At 37.4% G+C, this 22,962-nt stretch overlaps 1 protein-coding gene across 9 annotated transcripts in view; it reads right to left on the bottom strand.

Annotated features, from left to right (window-relative positions):
* The window catches only part of itpr1b (inositol 1,4,5-trisphosphate receptor, type 1b), a 135,982-nt gene extending 113,473 nt beyond the window's left edge, over positions 1-22,509 (bottom strand). For 7 of the 9 annotated variants that reach the window (XM_084100477.1, XM_084100478.1, XM_084100482.1 and 4 more), the window contains exons 1-5: positions 22,314-22,498; positions 19,759-19,872; positions 13,862-13,932; positions 412-527; positions 38-124 (exon numbers count right to left, since the gene is read on the bottom strand). In XM_084100477.1, the coding sequence (XP_083956603.1) occupies positions 38-124; positions 412-527; positions 13,862-13,932; positions 19,759-19,850 (366 nt within the window). In that variant the 5' untranslated portion in view covers positions 19,851-19,872; positions 22,314-22,498. Of the gene's footprint in view, positions 1-37; positions 125-411; positions 528-13,861; positions 13,933-19,758; positions 19,873-22,313 lie in introns of all 9 variants that reach the window. The other 2 variants (XM_084100479.1, XM_084100483.1) reach the window with 1 other exon arrangement.
* Between the last annotated feature and the right edge of the window lie 453 nt (positions 22,510-22,962).

Here is a 22,962-nt window from a genome sequence, read left to right as displayed (position 1 = left end):
ATCCCTCTGCCTCCCGTCTGCCAGCTGGCTGACCTACCTGAATAACGTTTCCGTACTGTATCACCGATCCCAGCAGCTTCCGGTTCTCCGATTCATTCTGTTTCTTCTCTAGATCAGCAGCATGCTGGAAAACAGAGGTGAAAATGCAGATTAAAAAGACAACAAACATAAATGAAAGTGAAGCTCTAGACAAGTTTATGAAACAACATTTAAATCAACAGTCATTTAATATACATGTAATGAACATCAACAATATTTAATGGTCGTATTTACTATCAAAATAGACTAAAAGTCCAATTTAGTTAAAGACTTTATATCATACCAAAGTAGCATAAACGCCCAGATCTATAAAACCATGTGGACATAAAACCATGCTGCACAAAACCAAAATGTGTAACGTATTGAACTCACATGTAGTTTGTTGAGAAGTACAGTGTCTGTGGTGCTGTTTCCACCAGGTTTTGCAGCTTTCCAGAACTGTTTTTGGGCTGAGTACCTGTTCATTGGACACAACCTGAACAGACAGTCTGGAAGGGAAAACAGAAAAAAAAAGAAAAAAAAAACACCTCATGAAAAGTTCACACAAGCATTTTCACCTACTGTACGAGCCTTTATACTGTGTGTTCATACCAGTAAATCAGAGTTTTCTAACAAATTTATGTACATACGCCCACAGTCTCATCAAGAAGGCTCAAGTACCACTTCATCAACACCAAACAAGAAATCAATTATTTACCATTATCATTAATATTATTTTAAAAATAATTTTAGAAAATAAAAAAGTTTGTTTTCTTTCCTTAAAAATTAAGAAGTTCGAGTTTTTACCACCAAGCAAAGAAATTATCATTTCAACTAGGGCTGCAACTAACGATTATTTTGATACTCGATTAATCTGTCAACCTTTTTTTTTTTTTTTTTTTATTAATCGGATGAAAAATCTAAAAATCATTATACATTGACATTTTGTTTTATTAAAAAGTCATTTTAATCCATTATTTTAAACAATGTGTAATATAAAGCCTATGAAAACGAATACAGTGTATATGTACTGTAGGCTATGCAGTACATTATAAGAAAAGGGTTAAAATACAAACATTACATTCTTAACCTAAAATCAACTGATTTTTTACTATGTTAAAGCAGAAATTAAGATGACTACATTTAAAATTTAAAAGTAATAAACAAAGACAAAAGAACAATGTTAACTTGTATGAGATATGAAGAACACACACATTCACTTGTCTGAACATAGTAATTATATTACATTATATTGAATATCTTGAATGGTGGGTTCAGTATTAGTATTAATGAACAACACAACTAATCCTTTGCAGGGTCCCTATTACCATTGGGTTTAAATCCAAAATATTGCCAAATAGGCGCTTTTACAATTTGTTTTGAAACCAAATCTTCTGCCATCGTCTTGTCAGTCAGCTCCTCACTCTCAATGAAATCTGACTCGTGCTGCTGATCTGTGCTGTGACTCTTGTTCGACTCAAGCTGAATTGATCAGACACTTTCACTTTTTAACTGTCATTACTGTTCTCTAACTGAACTAAATGATTTTATTACTATAAAAAAATGTTAAAAGCCAGTGGGAGGCGGTGCCGCAGTGGGCAAGTGATGTAACCATTGCTGCGGCTAAACAGTAACACCGGTAACACCAACTTTCACAGCAAAGCCTACCTCTGACCCAACATATGACGTATGACGTAGGTGTAGAATAAGCTTAGGTGAGAATTGAAGAATGCGTAAACAAAGAGTCTAAAACTAAATAAGGATTTCGATATAAGAGAAGAGGTGCTACGTCAGGTCAGAGGTCACCCTTCCGCTGGAACACGACTCTCTCGTGAACCCCATTGTCGGAAGCCAGTGATTCTAGATAATTAAATTATAAATATTTCTTTAAAAAGCGCATCGCTTCAGTTCAGCAGGCATTTATTAGCCCACTGGAGCCATATGGATTACTTTCATGATGGACGGATGGCTTTTTCATAATGGATGAATGGATGGCTTTTTAAGATCTGGCTCTATTCAGAAAAACTCTTAAAAAAATCTGTCTCTATTTAATGCCATCACAAAGCTGGGAAGAGCCAGGATATTATTTAATATAACTCCCATTGTGTTCGGATGAAAGAAGAATAGTCATATACACCTAGGATGGCTTGAGGGTGAGTAAATTATGGGATAATTTTCCTTTTTTGGTGAACTATTTCTTTAATTTAAAAAGTAAAATGCAATCTATTATTTATTATATGGAAAATGAAAATCTTTTCAAGTTCCCCTGGAAACTGCTTAAGTTTCACTGGACTAACTGACCTATCAAACATGAAACAATATATCCATCAGTACTGATTCACCAAGGTGTATTTAGCCATTCTTAGAAAGGATAATCAGGTTAATTTGAGACATTATGGCCCATTTAATTGTACTCTTTATTATTCTATTAAATGATGAAGGTACCTGTGACTGCAGGCAAAGCTGACTAGAACAATTCATTTAGTTTCCAAAAGAGGACACAAGAGGACTCAGGTTTGTCTCACATTAGTTAAATGACTGGGTCACATTGCCAGTTTAACTCCAAAAGGCGACTTGAATTAAACACACTCCATAGTGTCCAGTAAAATACAATTGATAGGATACGAGTTGCAACTGATGTAATGCAAACAAGTTGCAATTTAAGTAATAACTGATGCAGAGTTTAATTTGAATAAGGCATGAATGGTCCCTCAACAGCAGTAACAAAAGCTGTTGTAACTGTGGTAATCTGGCAGAAACTATGGTTACCATGGTATATTTTTGTGAGGTACAGCATGACTAAGCTAGCGGGTTAGGTTCCTTGCTAACCAGTTGATGTTTCCCACATTACAGCCTTCCTCAGTGTAGAGAAAGCTCTTCTTGTCACACATATAAACTTTGAGAATGAGATGCTATTATGCTAACCATGGTTACGTTCCTTGAGAAGCAGTTACAATGTTATCATGATGGGATAGGACTGCACTGAGAGCCAGGCTATACCTGACAGCGTGTAAGAGGAAGGAAAGAGTAACAGGATGGGAGGGAAGACACGCAAGAGAACATGATGAAGTGTGACGGGTAAAAATAGCACTATGTCCGCAGAGCGACTGAGAAATGCGGCCAACACTAACGCTAGCGCTCAGGGATTAGCGGCCAGGGAATGAGGGAGGGGGATAAGAAGAAACACTGAAGGACTGGAGGTTGAAAGTTAGGAGAGGAGGATGTGAGGTGAAAGTGGGACAGAGGATGATGGTGAGAAGAGGAATGGAAGGAATGATGGAAGAGAAATATAGGTTGATGGTGCTGAGGGGCAACGCTAGGTCAAACTAAGAGATGAGAGGGAGTTAGCATGCTAATCCACAGGGAGAGAGTCATACCACACCAAAACAAACACTAGGCTATCAAACAATTACGGACACAAAGAAATGCACAATTATAACAGGAACCCCTTTAAGCGTGATGCTACAGTACCACCACTCCATTTACCATGGTTTTACAATAGCAACACTAAATTGTATGGTATTTTGTCCAGAAATATTAACATTAGGGCTAATAGCCTACCAATAAGATAAATAATATTTTCATGAAATGGCAGATAACACATAAATGGCTGATTTTAAAATGCTATACTATTTTGTCTAAGAAAAAAGAATAATTTAAATGTTGCGAGTGAATATAAGCAATAGGGATCACTGCATTTTGATGATTTGCTAATGATTATAATCACCAGTGTTGTTATTATGATTTTTTTTTAAAGACCACTTAACTTTAAGTGAGCATTAGATGACCATAAAGGTAATTTCAATGTAACAAAAAAAGGAACATGAACATTAAAATCTTTCAGTTTCGGGTGAACTATCCCTTTAAAAGCAATTCAACAGACACTTTTTTTTTAACATCAAGTCTCATGTCTGTTCCAGTGCCAACAAAAACAACTTTTCATGTTCACCCTCTTTTTTTTTTCTGTAGTAATCAAAACGGGTCTGAGATACAACGCCCTGTCTGGCGTCTGATGCAATTAAGAGGATACATTTTCAAAAAAAAACCTTTGGGGAAATGGTCTAACATACTGTAGCTGACCTTCAACTGAAGACACTTTTCTTTTGAAGAAAACACATTTGTTGGAGTCTAATGGCCGATTCAGTCTATTAACCCTCTGTTTGGACTGAACAAGCTTCAAAAAGCATCTGTTAGATATGAACGGGTTAGCAAAGCTCTCAGAGACACCAGTCAGTGATCACTATCTTGTTGCCCTAGTTGCCCTGACTGTGGTCATTAGTAAAATTCACAGGACAAAAAAAATGAATGGGTCCTTCTTGACTGAGGCCAATATGCTGGTATGCCACTGCTCATCACAGGACCCTGGGACTATGTTCACGGCATTGACCCAGGATCAGAAAGGAAGGGCAAACTTTTGAATGACACTCTAAGGCTATCTGGAAAGCAGGCCTTTTAAACAGCTTAAGCAGGCTATTAATACCATGAGGGATCTAAAGATTTAGTGGTGACACTCTCTCGAAGCAGAAGTACAGTGAGCAAAGCCTGGCCACTAGTGTTCTGCTACAGCTACCTGAAGAAAGCAGAAGAAAGAAAGGAGGAAAAAAGTATGACTCAGAAAAAGCTCAAGTGTTTTCCCCATACAGCGTTGCTCATAATAGCAGTATCATAATCTAATGAAATACAGTGTTCACGAAATGCCACAATACTTTTATCATAAAAAAATATAATGTATAAAAAATTATTATAATAGTAATATTATTTACAATACTATACAATATATAATATAATATAATATAATTAATTATTAAATACATTATAATAAATTAACAAAATAAACTATTTTAATAATTTTCTATATAATATTTATCATTTTTTATTATTTATTTTTTTACATACTTAAACATTTATAGTTCTATTTTTTTCCTGATAAAACAAAGTGGATTTTTAAATTAATAAAATGTCCGCTTGAATGAAACAAAAATATAATATATATAAATAAATTATTATTATTATTATTATTATTATTATTATTATATGTAGTTTTAAATTTATATACATAAAAAATGTCAAAAGTATCCATAAAATAAAAATGCATTTAATGAGAAATACTCAACACCACTGCAATAACAGAGAACTTACACAACACAAATTCCATGAATATCTAGGGTGAATGTGTAGCCTGGGAAAACCCAGACAACTTCCGGCAAATTTAGATTTGCTCTGCAAGTAGTCTGGCAAAGAGCCCATTCAAGCCCATTTCTAATCCGTCGAAATCGCGGCACCAATCAGAAACATTGAGGCGGGCTTTACACAATGACGATCGCTCTGATTGGTTTTAGGTCTATCAATTGCGCCCAGAGGCATTTGAGCGACGTCCGTTGGTGAAGTGCACCAACTTTTAAATGCATTATTATATTCAAATTGCAAACACATGAGGACAGTCTCCATGAAAGACCCACTGGCAGATGAACGTGCTACTACATTTCTCTCCGAAACGGTAGGAAATTAACATAAACTACTGAGAATGGTCTGGTTTTAACCAGGCTAGTGAATGTGATTTCACCAAGTACAACATCTTAGTTGATCATGGAACAACATTCCTATAAACCAATCAGATTTGAGGAACAAGTTTGTGGCTTATTTGAAGTTTAGGCCTACAACCAGGGTTTGGTGCTTCGACATCAGTGTAATTCACCGATCTTTTCCCTCTGATTTTAGGGATAAGTTATGGGCAGGGTTAGGACTAAATCTTTGGACAGGAACGTTGTTCCAGGATCAACAAAATATGTTGATCCAGGAAAATGTATTACTTGGCAAAATCCTGGTGACCTGAATATCTAAAATCTAGCTATTCACACAAAACAACCAATCAAGCAAAGGCAACAAGGTAACATATCCCATCAAGCTGACACTGTTGTTCTGATATTGTATTTGACATTTAGGCTGAGGTCATTGTCTATAGTTTCAGTTGTATCTCTGGTATTTCCTAGGCCTGATGTGTCTGTCCACCTACACAGCTGTGTCTCATTAATCAAACAGGAAGTGCATCGGCAGATGTGTGTTCAGTGGTGTGTGGCAGCTGTGTTGAGAAACCAGCCCATGCATTTAGCACAAATTAAAAATAAACATTTATTTATTCAACCCTAAGGAGAACATTTAACTCAAGGACATTTACACATTGTCCATCCTTGGCTAGGGTTTTTTCTAGAGTTGGGAGCAAGAAACAGAGACTATATCTCTATCATCATAACACAAGAGCTCCATTGTTCCAGCCTCTGAATCTATTTGAAGACCAAATCCAAAATACTGTAATTTAAACATGACAAACCTGGCATATAAACATGACACAGAGTCTTAAAACTTACTCAAGGAAAAGCCTTTTGAAAAAGTAGTTATCTACACTAGATACTGATTTCAAATAGCTAATTAATTAACGTTATTTGAAAACACATTTTATAAATTATATAATCTCAATATATATTTGATTATTTATATATCAAATGTATCTTTTTTTATTTAAAGTTCCACATTTTTCCTGAAGAAAACAAGTGAATAATATCAATGAAAAAAAAAATTACCAAAAAAAAACGAATTTACCGAATTATTATAAAGAAAGCACAGTGCTGAACAGCATATATATATATTTATTTTATTTATTTATTTAACAAAATGACTGCTAAAAATTATTTAATTTTTTAATTATATTTTTATATGAACCTATGATATAGCATTTGGTGAAACCATCTCTATAAAGCTATGTTTCCATCCACACGTTTTTATCCGAATTAAGTGATATCGAATGAAAAATGCCTTATGGAAACAGTAAAATTCGAATGAATTTCATGAATATCGACTCAAATGAAATACGCTCGGTCTCATCGGATTTTATCTTGATCGATATACGGCTTATGCGATGGAAACGTTATTTGCCGCGATCCAGTTTGTCTAGCAAAACTTTGTTCGCAAATGTTTGCTTGAATGTTGTGCGATTCAGTATGAAAATGAATGGAAACACCTTAAAATGTCTCAAATCAATTCGATATACCAATTTGATCGTAAAAAACAGCATGTGACGTCATTACGCACAGGTTTTTATTCGCTTTAAAGCCGCTGGATGGAAACACACTTTCACCAGCTTTATTCGCATGAGTTTTTTTTACCGAACTGCAGATAATTCGATTGATAAGTGGATGGAAACTTAGCTTCTATAACACTCTAAAAACAAATCTAGAAACTACACTTGTGAAAACAGCTGAAAACACTTTCACACTATTGCAAAAAAGCAGTTAGGTTAGTAGGAAACAAAGCTTCCCTGTGAACAGCGTTTGAACTGTGAACCATTGGCTAGTTACACTTTCAGTTCACCTTTAGTTCAGCAGAAAATGTTCTACTCAACAAACGTTTCACCACGAGATTATGACTAACAACACCCGCAGCTGGTTACTGTAAGACTTTATGTGCATATCTGCTAGCGTTCGGTGCAGCTAATGTTATTCAAAGCCAGTAATGAAATGGGTACTTTTCCTAATATTTGCATATGGTATCAGTAATAATGTGACAGCCATCTGCTGCGTCCACAGCTAACAGTTCAGAAGAGCTCTAGTCATGATCAGAGCAAACATGGCCTTGCATATCACAAACTCATCAAGGCACTTTGTATTTGCATAGATCCATCCAATTAAGTATAATTTCCATCAATGGCACTGCAGAATGTTTCACCTATGCAGCTTATATATATATATATATATATATATATATACAGAATACCAGAGAACTTAATAATTAGTAGGGAATTAGTAGAAAAGGAATAATTAATATGTAATCAATATACTTTAAGATATCTTGCAGGTTTGGAATGACAAGAGTGAGTGAATTTAGGTGAACTGGCCCATTAATAAATTCTACTTTACTAGAGCCAGTCATTTTCTGAACTCTAGCCATGAATGAATTGAAGAATGTTCTTCAATTCAACATCTGTCAGATTATGAAATATGATCTTTATAAAAGAATGGGCATATGTGAGGATTTGGAGGCTGAGTTTTGGCAGACTGAAATCATTCCAGAAAAGCTGAGGGTGTCAAGTATCAGAAGAGGGCAGACAAGAAGATGTGTAGCTGATAGATGACAAAAGCCTGAAACAGGAGCTGGGTGGAGAATAGCTGAAGGAGGAGGCCATCTTTATGTTACAGTGTATGAAGAAGCACGACTGGTTTTCGCTGTCAGTGTCACAAAGAGGAGTGTGCTGGAACTGGTAAGGAAATACTCAGTGAATACTACTAATAAACAACAGACAGAAGTCAAAAAGTAGCAGCAGTCGTGTGGAGTTTCCACCAGCTGCTTTAAGTTCTACAGTGCATCACATCTTCCAGATTTGCCTGTTCTTGCTGTGTGATGTTACTCTAATCTTTCAACAATGCACTTGCACGTTCTCGAACATGTCTGGGGGGGGGCATATGGTCACACATGGTTTGGCACTGCAAGGACAATCAACAGTCTTTCCAGTCTCCCTGTAGCTCTTTCATTATGGACATTGTAGTTTATTGCTCCTAATGCCTCCTGAAGCAGGACTATGGCAGTTTCACACAGCTGATCAGGGATCTGGTGTTTTTCAGTCAGTAGAAAAGTCTCTTTAATGTCCTAAGTTATTGGAACTGTGACTTTAATTGTCTGCCGCCTGTAAACTGTTAGTGTCTTACAGACTGTTCCACAGGTGTATGTGCAATACTTGTTTATGGATCAATGAACAAGCATTAAAAACATTGTTTAAATCCTTTCCAATAAATATATAAAGCTTATTTGGATTTTATATAATTATCATTAGAATACAGTATACCAAAAAAGGGACGTTTCTTTTTTTTTGCATAGTTTATATATATTTCTAGTTTAATTTTGGTTAAAGAAGCACAGAAGCCCGCACACAATGTCCTTCAGGAAAATGTCTTCAAAAATGTTTATTCAGAGGCCATAAAAATGACAACGTGCATACCAAAAAAGTGCTATTCCCCAGAGTTAGATAAGTCCATACATACCCTTTTCATCTCCGTGTGTGCCGTAACTCTGTCTGACGCACTCACCGCTAGCCTAGCTTAGCACACAGACTGGAGGTAAACGGCTCCAGCTAGCATACTGCTCCCAATAAGTGACAAAATAACGGCAACATTTTCCTATTTACATGTTGTGATTTGTATAGTCACAGCGTGTACAAATAACAAGGTCACATGAGACACAGCCATCTTCGAACCGTATACATACTGGGAACTATATTCTCAGAAGACGAAGCACTGCTGTACATGTTCATGTGTTTTGAAGGAGGCTTTGTAGACACTCTGAAGGGAGGGTGGGATTTAATGCTTTCAAAGCTAGCTTGCTATTGCTAGCCTCTCAGAAATTGCCTACCCTACCTTTAAGTAGTTGACTAGTTATTCAGGCAACCCAATGACTAATCTGTTTTGCATATACTTACATCACTAAAGACAATATGGAATTTGGATTATATGTATACAGTATCAAGTTTACGACTAATGAATATTGATTACTCTTTCGGGTAGTCACTATAGCATTAAAAGCTAAGTATTCTGCCCTTCCATGAGGCGTTTGAGGATATATTACACCAGACAGGGAGAATCATCTGGCTAACTATAGAGGTGTCTGACTCTTAGCTTCATCCATCAGTCCCTATAAAAACACAATATCTGTCCATCAAAGTCTGTCACACTTAAACCAAAGTGTGCTAATCAAACTGACAGCCACACATGGACATGCTAAGATAAACAATAAACTCCTGAGCAAACGCCAACACATAGAAGCATACAAAACAAGCTGACAAAGACCCATCCATCTGCCACATCCACTCATCCTCATGAGCAACCACAGAGAGCAGTGTCGGGAGCGATTGACAGCCCATTCTATAAAGCACAAGAACACTAAAGGCTCCGATATACTTCAAGCTAAAATCGAAACTGTACAAACTACTGTGGCAATGGCATCATTAACAAAATCAGGGCAAAACAAAGTTTGTTTGGGGAGTTCGAAACAGCTTGCCAAAGTGAACTTCAAAAAAGTTTAAGGTCAGTAATTTTAGACACACTAAAATGATCAAAATTGACAGTGCAGACTTTTATATTGTGAAAAAATAAATATTAAGCAGCACAACTGCTTTCACCATTGAGTAAACAATGCCAGACTTTCCATTTTTGAACAAACTAGTCCTTTAAAGGTACAGTAGCAAAAACAGTTCATTTTAAAGGGATAGTTCATCCAAAAATGAAAATTCTGTCATTATTTACTCACCCTCATGTCGTTACAAACCCGTAAGACTTTTGTTCATCTTCGGAATCTTCGGGGGGGGGGGGGGGGGATCATACAGAAGTGCAGTATATTTGAACACTCTCTCCAATTCCTCAAGCCAAATAAGCAGAAAGAGGAGGACGCTACAGCTTCAGCAGCTTCATGCTGTAGCAGGACAGACTTGGACAGAATGAACCACTGACTTGAAGCCAAATTACAGTTTTATTGCAATTATTAGAGATATAAACGTCCCTCAAAAATGTAAGGATTGTGCAGAAAAAAGTTCTATATACGGTATGTGCATTCAGGAACCTCAGTTGGACTTAAAAGGTAATACAACGGTGTGAAGCACATCAAAACATCAACAATTCACTACAAGTCACAGAAAGAAAGCCCTCAGACTGGGCAAAGAATATTTTATGAAACAGAAATGAGCAGCAGTGTCAAGGCAGAGACTTGAACGCTTCACATGCAAAGCACCACTGAAGCCTTAAACAGCTGGTCATGACAGTTCATTTACCAGTTGACACACATTTCAAACCATATTTACATGCTTGTTTTATCTAATACCATTTCAGTGACAGTCACTGGCTCACAGCTCTCTTTTGCATACTATGTAGTAGAGATGGGGAAATTAAACTATACATATATATATAGGGTATCTATAGGGTGATTATTACGAAATAGTTGCTATCATCATATTTAAAGCGCATATATAAAACGCATTTTATGCCAGTAAGAGATTAACTGTAACTTTGCATTTGCCTAATGATTAGTTACTATTCTATCTTACTTTTCATTGTGTGAATAAATCCACAAACACACACATATATAAATAAATATATATAGTTTAATGTTCTATATTATATGCCAACATAGAGTACTATGCATGTATGTTACTGTTATATTTGCACAACCAAACTGATGTGTACATATTACAATTGAATTTATAATTGATCACAAAAAAATATTGTTCACAATAAGATCATTAAGATGCATTTAAAAAAATAGATGCGAATTTCAATTTCATGACAACTAACGTTTCCACACTGAAAAACTGTTAACCTGAAATTGTTACGTCCAAATTCTACTTCAACTTGACCTAACAAATAAAATAAAAAAAAATAAAAAACTTTTTAAGTGCTGTCATTGCCCCATAACGACTCCTCAGTTTTTCTTTTTAATTGAAGCCCTCCACATGATGGAAAACAGCCAATTCTGATCTAAGCTTCCCTTACATATCAAGCTACAATGTGACAGGCTGTCATAAGAGCAATATACCAGCAGAAGGGGCTCAGAGATTTCTCCCAGCATGCTCTCCTAGGGCAGCCTGGAGGACAAGGTTAGCTAACTTCTGACAGGTTTCATCTTTAAGGAGAGAAATCAGTTCCTTTTCCACCACACAAAAAGTAAAGTCACAGCTCAATTCTGCTCCTGAAGAGCTCCATTTCTACTGAGTTTACCCCCAGTTCCATCACCCACACCTGAACCAGCTAATCAAGGTCTTCAAGTTTACCAAAAAAATGACAGACATGTGTGTTACAGCAGGAACTAAACTCTGCATAAGGAGCACACTTGCATTAGCTTTCTCTCAAAAGACAAATGCATCTCATTTTGCTGCATTGAATATAACACTATCTCTGACCTTTCTATTTTGCCAAAATTGGGCGAGACATAATTCAAATGAAAACACAAACAGAAAACAGCCTTTTCATATAGCACCTTTTAAAGGTGTTTGACAGGCAACATATGCTTATGGCATCAGGGATTCCGATCTGGTCTATTGGAAGCTTAAACATCCTGCGTAACACTACAATGAACTTCATTGGTTCTTACAGAAGCTCAAACGTGCTGCGTAACACTAGAATGAACTTCATTGGTTCTTGCAGAAGCTCAAACGTGCTGCGTAACATGAGAATGAACCTCATTGGTTCTTGCAGAAGCTCAAACGTGCTGCGTAACAAGAATGAATCTCATTGGTTCTTGAGGAATCTCAAACGTGTTGCGTAACATGAGAATGAACCTCATTGGTTCTTGCAGAAGCTCAAACGTGCTGCATAACATGAGAATGAACCTCATTGGTTCTCGCTGAAGCTCAAACGTGCTGCGTAACATGAGAATGAACCTCATTGGTTCTTGCAGAAGCTCAAACGTGCTGCGTAACAAGAATGAATCTCATTGGTTCTTGAGGAAGCTCAAACGTGCTGCGTAACACAAGAATGAACCTCATTGGTTCTTGCAGAAGCTCAAACGTGCTGCGTAAGACTAGAATGAACTTCATTGGTTCTTGCAGAAGCTCAAACGTGTTGCATAACATGAGAATGAACCTCATTGGTTCTCGCTGAAGCTCAAACGTGCTGCGTAACAAGAATGAATCTCATTGGTTCTTGAGGAATCTCAAACGTGTTGCGTAACACAAGAATGAACCTCATTGGTTCTTGCAGAAACTCAACCGAACCTGCTTGACATGTGAGAACAAAGCTCATTGGTTCTTGCGGAAGGCTCAAACGTGCTCAAACACGAGAATGAACCTCATTGGTTTTCGCACATCAAGCGAACATGCTTGAGCTGAGTAAATGACAGTTTCCATTTTTGGGTAAACTATATCTCTTTAATGCTCTATCGCATTGAAAATTACGTACCACCTACACTTAACCTAACTGATAGTGTTGACAAAGTCAATCATGAGATAAAAACACAACCATGCCATAGCTTGTCTTTTATTGTGATTTGTGTTTCATGGGACTCGAGCACTCTGCATCACAAGTCCAATACTTTACCAGGTGAGTTACCGGGCAAGTTTACCATGATGTCAGAAAAGCCATACATATGGAGCTGGTTATGTGATGTAAACGTCAAAATGCATTACTTTGCAAATCATGCACTAATGGTAAAAGTGTTTTGAAGTCATAACATAGTATTTTACAAGGAACTGCTTGGAAAACAAGTCTTTATTAATCCATATTCTGCCCCTTTAATCATAATTTGGGAAAATTAATAAAAGTTGTTTTTACAGCCACTATGGTTCACTTCAGCTAGAAAAACTGCAGTGAACTATATGTATAAATATGCTTCTTGAGTTTCGAAGGAGTTTTGGAAGCATGTTTTTCAAATCGTTTTTTAAATATGACTTGAGGCTAACGAAATGAAACCAGTTTGATAAACAAGTTTGAGTGTGCTAAAAGTGGCATGGCCAGAGGATTTCTCTACAGTCACTGACAACACGACAGGATAATACCATAACAATACCACACAAGCAGATATCACACAAAAACTCCATTTACCCCTTAACTCCCCCCAACAAGGTAACGTAATGTCCGATTTTAAAACGGTCTTCACAGGATGGATTTTGAGTTCAAGCTTTCGAATGATACCAAATTTATGATTGTTAAAATATGTGATAGGAAAAAAGTCAATAAAAAGAGCTCCAAAATTTAATAATTTAATAATCACAGTTAATAAGCGTTAAAAAAAAACATCTTCCACAGAGATATCTAAAATACTTCAGTAAAACACCCCAGAGTCCGCAGTTAAGGAGACATAAATGTGGCCTTACCTCGAAACTTCTTAGGAGGGTTGTTCAGGTCCCCAGATTCTGGTTGCACCACGCAGCGGTCGTCCACCAGACTGCAGAGATGAGAGACATGAGTCAGACAACTTCTCTGGAGGCAGCATATCATGTATCTCTATTTTTATACAGCCATTTATCATGTTTTCTGCACAAATTGTGGGGAAAAGGGATTTCGGAGCTCATAGTACTACAGTGCCTGATGGCATGATCAAATAAGGCACAATATTTAAAGAAATATGCAATCAAAATTTATTTTTTTTGTTAGCATAGAGGTCATATGCTAGCATACCCATAAAAGTTATCAAAATTAAATTTTAGCACATACACACATTTATAAATGTACAATATTTCTCTTCAAAAAAGGGGGAAAATATTAGGGACTTTTACACAGGAGTTTATGCTAATTTTTATGCAATAAAAAAAAAATTCTACAGAAAGAAAATGTCCTTGTCTCTAGTCTATAAATATATATTATTGGCCAGTGCCAATAATATATTATTTATAATATAATATATTATTATTATTACATATATTATTGGCCCTTTTTGAGCCAGTCATTTATATATATATATACACACATATATACATATATAAATATATATATATATATATATATATATATATATATATATATATATATATATATATATATACACACACATATATATAAATGACTGGCTCAAAAAGTCATAAATCAATGCAAACAAACCAATTACAACTATAAACATATAAGGTTATATCTCTAGTCGCAATATAACAGCCCATTGCTCAAGGTAAATCAGTTAGAAATTTTTATTGTTTTTATTTTATTATTTTATTATTGTGTAGGGCTGTTTTGTCTTTAATTAAATTTCTCTTACATTTTAGCATACAGAAAGAGTGTGAAAGAGAAACGCTTAGCACATGAAGAGGTCTGTGTTTCCTGAAAGGTTTATCTGCTTAAATGCATGAGCCACAGTGTTATCTTTTCCACTTGTTAAAAGCAAATGTCATTTATACTGATTAAATCATTCAGTGATAATGTAATGACACCAAAATTTGCCTCTCATTATACTTTTTCTATATCTTATTGGCTACATTCACACAGCAGCAAAATACATTGCTGTTCGGTTGTGAAACACAGTGGCAACTGAATTATAACCAAAGTGAGTCAGCTGAGCCTTTATGACCAGAACTGAAATGTTATGGTTGTCAACTTCTCTCAAATTATAAAAAAAATGAAGTTTGGGTTTGAGCGGAGAAAAAAGGAACCAGTAAGTTTTGGGCCACATAAGAGGATGAATGGGAATGGGAATGTGCAAAATGCCAAAAAAGACTATGTCCTTAAATGAACAATAATCATCACCTGCAGTTATATAGACTGTCTCTGGTAACCTCCATCTCAATATTTTAAAGTGAAAATCCAGTAAAAATCTCTGACAGTAACTGTGAGCAAGGGTCTGGTCATACCCTTATAAATTATTGGCTGCATTTCAAAACCTACTGAGCTGCAAGCCTGAACAACAATTTTTGGGCAACATACACACTTTAGAATAAACAAACTGAACTTACACAGTATTTCTCGGCATCAAATGCACTTTAAACATCTGAAATAAACCTACACAGCATTTGTAGGCCTGAAAGGCATGTACAAATCAAACATGCAAATTATATATTTATATATAATATGTGTTATATGTTTATTTATACATATATATACACACACACACACACACACACACTTGAACGGTAGTGTATGAACATAGATTGAATCTCTGTACGAGTTGCCTATGCAGCAATTTCTGGCTTCATAAATGCATTCAAATGTCACAAACAATTAAAACTACACAGTATTGTTGATTATCACAGGTGTGTTTAAACTAATTGTGGGATATTTTAGGTACAATTGGCCTATGACACCTATGCTGTCTAGGTAGGTAGCTTACTAGGATTTTAAAACACAATATAATGCACAATAGTTTCTGTACAAGAAGTCTGAAAGTCTTCAGAGGCTTCAAAACACTGGATATTGACAAAGTTATTCAAATGAACCAGCAACAAGTCCGTACGTAATTTGCATCCAGCTTTCATCCTTTCACCATAAATGTGACCTGGCAAGTGAATTTCACACTCTCCAGGGACTAATGGACAGGTGGCTTCTGTCCGCTTGAACATGACTGACGCAGTCACACGCGTGCACCAGGACAGCCAGTTCTCATCACATTGGCGTTGTGTCCTTTTTGGTTCCCTGTGCCCAGCTGCAGACCAGGTGGCTCATTATCCCAACCCTGCTAAGGTCTCTCTGTGGCACTGACACAAACACTACACACCACATACGCCAGTGTGGCTAAAAATAGCCGTGGCTCATGAGGATGTGCGCACGGTAGAAAGGCAGAAAAAGTGATTACAAGGCACAACAACAGCACAATGGCATCTTGACAAACGAGATCTGTCAACGTTCTGTTCTTCAAAGTCGCACGCTTGCTTTTATTGCCATGGATGGGTGACGATTTGTGTGATGACATAACGCAGGCTGGCAAAGGGGGCTGATTGCCAGGAAGTGGCAGGGTGTGATTAACCCAAGACAATCTCATTCCCAGAGGGAAGGACATGAAGAGGGCAGCGTTGAGACTTGACTCCATTTCGGCGAGGAACACTGGAGCAGAATACAGAAAAGAGAACGGAGGAGGCCGCAACTACTGGCATTTCTAACAATGTTTTGGCCTGTATTGATATCACTTTATTAATCTACTTTATGTAACTGGTGGGTTGCTGTCCAAAATGGGCCACGTCTTTTCTGATAGGGGTGTATACAGTGGGGAAATATAATACTATATAGAAATGTTCAAATGCAATTGACCATATTGAGTACAGTAAAATTTAAAAGGTGAAATCCAGTAATTTCAATAAGAATCAGCGCACAAGGGCGAAAATGTTCCCCGTGCTCACGCAAATTTCACACGTTGCCCGACAGAAAGCTGCTTGGTTTAAAAGTGACTTTTGTGTGAGCTGTGCGTCATGTGTAACCGGTCCTACTCGACCTGCCCTAATTTGAACGACCAATTCGAAGTCTCCACCGTGGGAGGCAAGCGCGCTAACAAGGATGCTAAAGAACGCAGTCTCTAGCATCAGTCGCTAGCACACGTCTTGAGGCCAGGGAAGTGAGTTTTACACGCACAGCTCTTTCTGGCCTACGTTACACTAACCCCCCTTAACCTCACTCCCATCCAGGTCACGGCACCAAATGTAACTGGTCCTACTCGACCCCGTTCCGAGCGCGATTTGAACCAGCGTGGGAGGCAAGCGCGCTAACAAGGACGCTAAAGACCGCAGCCTCTAACGTCAGTCACTAGCACGTCTCTTGAGGCCAGGGAAGTGAGGTTTACACGCACAGCTCATACTGACCAACGCTACACTAACCCCCCTTAACCTCACTCCCATCCGGGTCACGGCACCAAATGTAACTGGTCCTACTCGACCCCGTTCCGAGCGCGATTTGAACCAGTGTGGGAGGCAAGCACGCTAACAAGAACGCTAAAGACCGCAGCCTCTAACGTCAGTCACTAGCACGTCTCTTGAGGCAAGGGGAGTGAGGTTTACACGCACAGCTCATACTGACCAACATTACACAAGCATTGCTACACTATTGATAGCGGATTTTTTTCTTTCTTTTTTTGCCTGCAAAATTTCGCCAAAATTTCGAAATGTGACTGCACCTAATAAATCGGATTTAACTTTTAAAGTTGACATGAAATTAAATATCTTTATTAAATATTTATACTTTTATATTTATTTATACTTTTAGCCCATGATTTACTCACCCTGAAGCCATCCTAGGTGTATATGACATTCTTCTTTCAGACGAATACAATCGGAGTTGTATGTCCTGGCTCTTCCAAGCTTCATGATGGGACTGAATGGCTGACCATCTATTCATGATTAAAGTGCTCGAAACGGCTCTTGGGGGGTTAATAAAGGCCTTCTGAAGTGAAGCGATGCATTCGTGTAAGAAAAATATCCATATTTAAAAATGTATTGACTAAAATAACTAGCTTCCGGCAGACGGCCATATGCATCAATTTACGCCAAAAAAATAAGGCTTGAACTAGACGCACAACGTAATGACGGCAATTGACGCGTCTCGAAGTTCAAACACACAGGGCTGGGCAACCGCGTTCATCATTACGTTGTGCGTCAGTTCAAGGAAATGCATCGCTTCACTTCAGAAGGCCTTTATTAACGCCCAGTTATGAGTGGAGCACTTTAATCATGAATAGATGCGCTTTGATGGACATCCAAAGACAGACAGCAATTCACTGCCATTATAAAGCTTGGAAGAGCCAGGACATTTTTAAAACAACTCTGATTGTATTCGTCTGAAAGAAGAATTTCATATACACCTACACACTTGAGAGTGAGTAAATCATGGGCTACTTTTTTATTTTTTGGGTGAACTATCCCTTTAAGGCTACATTCAGACTGTCAGACCAAATCCGATTGAAATCCGATCAGATTTAGATAGTGTGAATGGCAACAAACGGTTTCGAGCTACATTCATATGTGGTTTGAAATCGTATTCAAATCGCATTTCTGGAAATCCATTTCAGTCTGACTGCTCTGATCGGATTTCTCGTGGTTCATGTGACTTTCTCATGCCACGTATAATGTAAACGTCAGACGCTGTTATAGGCAACATGCTGTTGTGTTGTTGCAAAGTGCTGGACGAGTAGAAAATGACAATATAACATATTTTGAAACCGGCGGAGATGACAGCATGGAATAAAGCCGCTCATACCAGCCTACAACTGGTTGTTGTTGTTGTTGTTGGCATTTACCTACCAACGCAACGTTATTGCCATAGAAACCAATGCAGATATTTCGGAAAACAAAAGAGCGTCATGGAACACCCAAATCGGATCTGAACAGTTGCGATACACAATGTAGATGTCAATAATTTTAGATCAGATTCCAATCGGATATGGACTGACAGTGGCTACATTTACATGCAACCAAATAACCCGTTAGTAATTGGATTGACGGCTCAATCGGACTGAAAAGCCTTCATGTAAACACCTTAATCGATCCGACTGAGCTCGATCCGAATGAAATTTCGATCGGATTGAAAGGGGTGGTTCATTCCTTTTCTAATCCGATCGAGAGAACATGTAAACACCTGATGACCAGAAATGGATAAATATTAAGTCTGCTGTTTAAAACAAATAAAGAACCAATGTAGGAGAATGGTTGTTATTCGTGCAATGTGCGCATGTCAAAAAATCTATTCTGATTCGAAGCTTGTGACATATAAACGTGCAGATTAACCCGATCACATTTTTAGCGTTCATGTAAACACTACGTTCGGAATTCGGATTCATCAATCGGAATGAATTCAGTCTGATTGAAACAAAAGTTGTGCCTGTAAAAGTAGCCAGAGTGAACATAAAATTAAAACTGAACCAAGTCTCCACCCTAAATGTTTTTCTTTGTCAATAATCTGTTATGCTTGGATGTTTGTCACAATACACAAGAAAAGATCTGTCGCTACTTCCGTTTCTTCATGACTTTAAGGCGGGAGAAACCGCTTTCCATATTTTCCAATCAAATTTTATGCAAAGTTTCGGAATAAATCCATGTGATCTGACTTTTAAGAACCAGAATAGAGACTTTTGTCTCGGGCCAACCTCCTAGCAATGCCCTAGCAACTGCCATTCATCATATCATAAGGAAAACACACCAGAAATCCAACAAGAACAACCACAAAACATTTCTGTTACTTCTCGTTTCTGAATGTGGTTTACCCTCACTTTCTTCTTCCTCTTGTGTTCCTGTATTTTCATGAACTTCCTCTTATTTAAACGCTGATGTCCACACAGAGGGTGGTGACATGAGGATTGTTGTCTTACCCTAAAGTGCTGATAAATCCATTGGTGGACCCCTCCGCATACAGGGAGCAGATATCCCCGATGTGGAGGAAACTGGACATTTTGTCCGACATTTTGCTCCACTTTGCGGTGTGCCTGCGGACAAGATATGAAACAGATTAAGGTCCAATAAAATCAGCGAATGTCTTTTATTCATCTTATTTAGACATTATATGTAGGTTATTATCAGACATGGAGATAGCGAGACAATAATAGCATGAGGGCCATGGGGATGGAATCGAGAAAATGAGAATTTGCCATTTTGAGATGGCCTAGTTTTAGACAGCACAAGCATGGAATTCAAGGTCCTTCTGCTGTACAGTACGGGTGGATAATGAGAAATAATACAGCTGTGCTACATACTGAAAAGACACTTAATTATGTACACATTTTTTGCAGTGTTGTTCGTACCTTTCTAAATGGCTGAAATTGAATGCAGCATCTTGGTTCACTATAATGTCTGTATTATTCAAGGACAGCTAGTGGTTAAGTGTGACCTTTTGAGGGCTCAACAATAAAGATGTTACAGGGCCAGTGAGAGAGCGTGTCTTATACGTTTGGTAAGCTTTAAAGATTTAGTTTCTGATTGAAATATGATAAATTACAATGATGCACTGAAGAAGATTACAAGCCTGCCAAATGAAATGTGTCATATGAAATATGAAGATCCTTATTATAGTTGTCATACAAATAACAAATCAATTATATTTTTATTATATTATATTTTTTATTTTTGTGGGAGAAGCATTGAAAATATTAGCAATATGTATAACTAAAAGCGCACACATCTCCTCTGTGATCGTACATTGAGTCAATGCTACAGTCATCTAGACAGCTGGAGATGAATGATATGGTTCAATCAATGGCAGATGAGACCAGAGAGCATCAATAAGGAACAGACTGCAAAGATGCTCAACATATATAGCCTATCAAAGTAATGCAAACGAATAAAGTGTTGACATTGTTAAGATGCCTTCATCTTAACTGAAAGTTTATGCACTATTGGAAAAGATCTGAACTTTGTTTTCTTTGGCTGATTATAAAGACAAATTATTATTTGAACAGTAAACATGCTCTACCTGTGAAAAATGCAATGATAAACCACTTCCTCATAACCTCAAGCTCTGTTTGAATTTAAAATATTACCCACGTGAATAATGCAGATGTTTATTTTATTACACTTTATGGAACTCTGAATGGTCATTCACAATATTCAGTGGTCAAATGTTTCTGAAAAATTACTGTAGCCCAAGCCAACGCTGTATAACTGATCGTTCATCCTGGAAACCTGTTTTTTCATATAACTGTGCTCATGTTCTATCTACATTTACATTTGACATTTATGCATTTGGCAGACGCTTTTATTCAAAGTGACTTACATTGCATTTCAAGGTACACATTTACATTCTCAGTTCTTGCTTTCCCTGGGAATCAAACCCATGACCTTGACGTTGCAAGCCCCAACGCTCTACTGTTTGGAAGATAATACAGTAATACTCTGATCAATATTTCATATCCATTTATTTATTTACCTGATATGTAGCAGGACAATCAAGTGATAAAATAAGTGATAAAGGACCCTGTTGGGGTGTATTTTGTTATAATGACTGCCTGACTGTACATTATCCCTTACTTAGTGACTGAAATAAAGTTGATAAGTACAGCATTGACATCTGTGCAGGAACAATAATAATGCATTATAGGCCTACTATAACAATAATTGCCTAAATTAACAGCAAAACACCTTATTATATTTGTTCCAGCTGCTTATGGCATAGACATAGTCCTTAAAAAGATGTAACTTTCCTGTCAAGTTAAAGCATGGTATTTGGGGATCTTTTAGAACTTTATACAAGTTCCAAATTAACAATTTGAAGATTATATATGGCCTGTTAAAGCAAACAGGAATGACAGATGTATGTGGGCTGTCCCTGAAACACATGAGTCGAATATTTTTTTTCAGTCTGAGGTTTTAAATGTGGAGGCCGAACTAATCTGACTATACAAACCACAGTTTCCCCGTGTGAAATAAACAAAGTTTCACTCAGACATCTACAGATGAGACATCCACCTTGACGTTGCCCGTACGTTGAGATCAAACCTAAACGCTTAATTTGACAGGTGATAATAAACAGCCAATCAGAATTCAGCAGCCTCGAACTGAACAATGCATCTATCCATTACAAAACAAACCGTTTCACTGCATAAACTCCAATCCAGAAAGACACTATGAACACTAATACTATAAAACCCGACGGCTGAATGTCTTTTAAATGCCTGTATCCACAGTTTCGATGATGTCTGCGGTCCACCTGCCTCCTTCAGCACTTGACACTGTTACACTGAATCGTTCTAAAATTGTTACAGTTACCGCGACAACATCAATCAGCGCATCGAACGCTTTTATCAATACAACGTCCCACACTGTCAAACTTCCGTTCTGCACTCACTCACTGATGGATGCATCAGTCACACATCCACTGCCTGCCTGATGTGTCTCTTCGCAGTACAGTAACATGAGTTCAGCCGAACTTTACCTTCTTCAGAAGGAGACCGTGTCGGGAATGCAACACTGGAGATGTGGTCAGCGGCTAAACTGCTCCGGCCGGGATTCCTCGTTTAATTCCATGATATGCGAAAGTCTCCCAATTGAAAATCGCGGCGTCTAGCTGTAGCTGCCAGTTGGATTTTGTCCGCACTTGTCCGCTCTCTCACCACCTCCACATGAGCTCTGAAGCTCCGCCCCCTAACTGAACGCATCAGGAGAGGGGGCTGATGGGTAATGGAGTTCTGATAGACAGACAGACAGACAGACAGACAGACAGATAGATAGATAGATAGATAGATAGATAGATAGATAGATAGATAGATAGATAGATAGATAGATAGATAGATAGATAGATAGATAGATAGATAGATAGATAGATAGATAGATAGATAGATAGATAGATAGATAGATAAACCTCCTCAAGTACACTATGTGTGTGTTTAATTACACATATAATAATAAATCTATATGTCAAAAACAGGCATTTGTTGTTTCTTTTTCTATTGGCCAACAGCGTGTCTTTAAAAGGAATGGGGGAGGAGCTTATGAGGTCACTGACTGTCAAAAACAGGAGCTGTACATTGTTTAACAATGTTAATTGAAGTGTATCATACCTCATTATTGCATTTGCATTGTCT

This window comes from Abramis brama (assembly GCF_963993115.1).
Source record: "Abramis brama genome assembly, chromosome: 23".
Classification (NCBI taxonomy): domain Eukaryota; kingdom Metazoa; phylum Chordata; class Actinopteri; order Cypriniformes; family Leuciscidae; genus Abramis; species Abramis brama.
The sequence above is the reverse complement of the archived record's forward strand: the minus strand, read 5'-3'. Positions and strand labels throughout refer to the sequence as shown.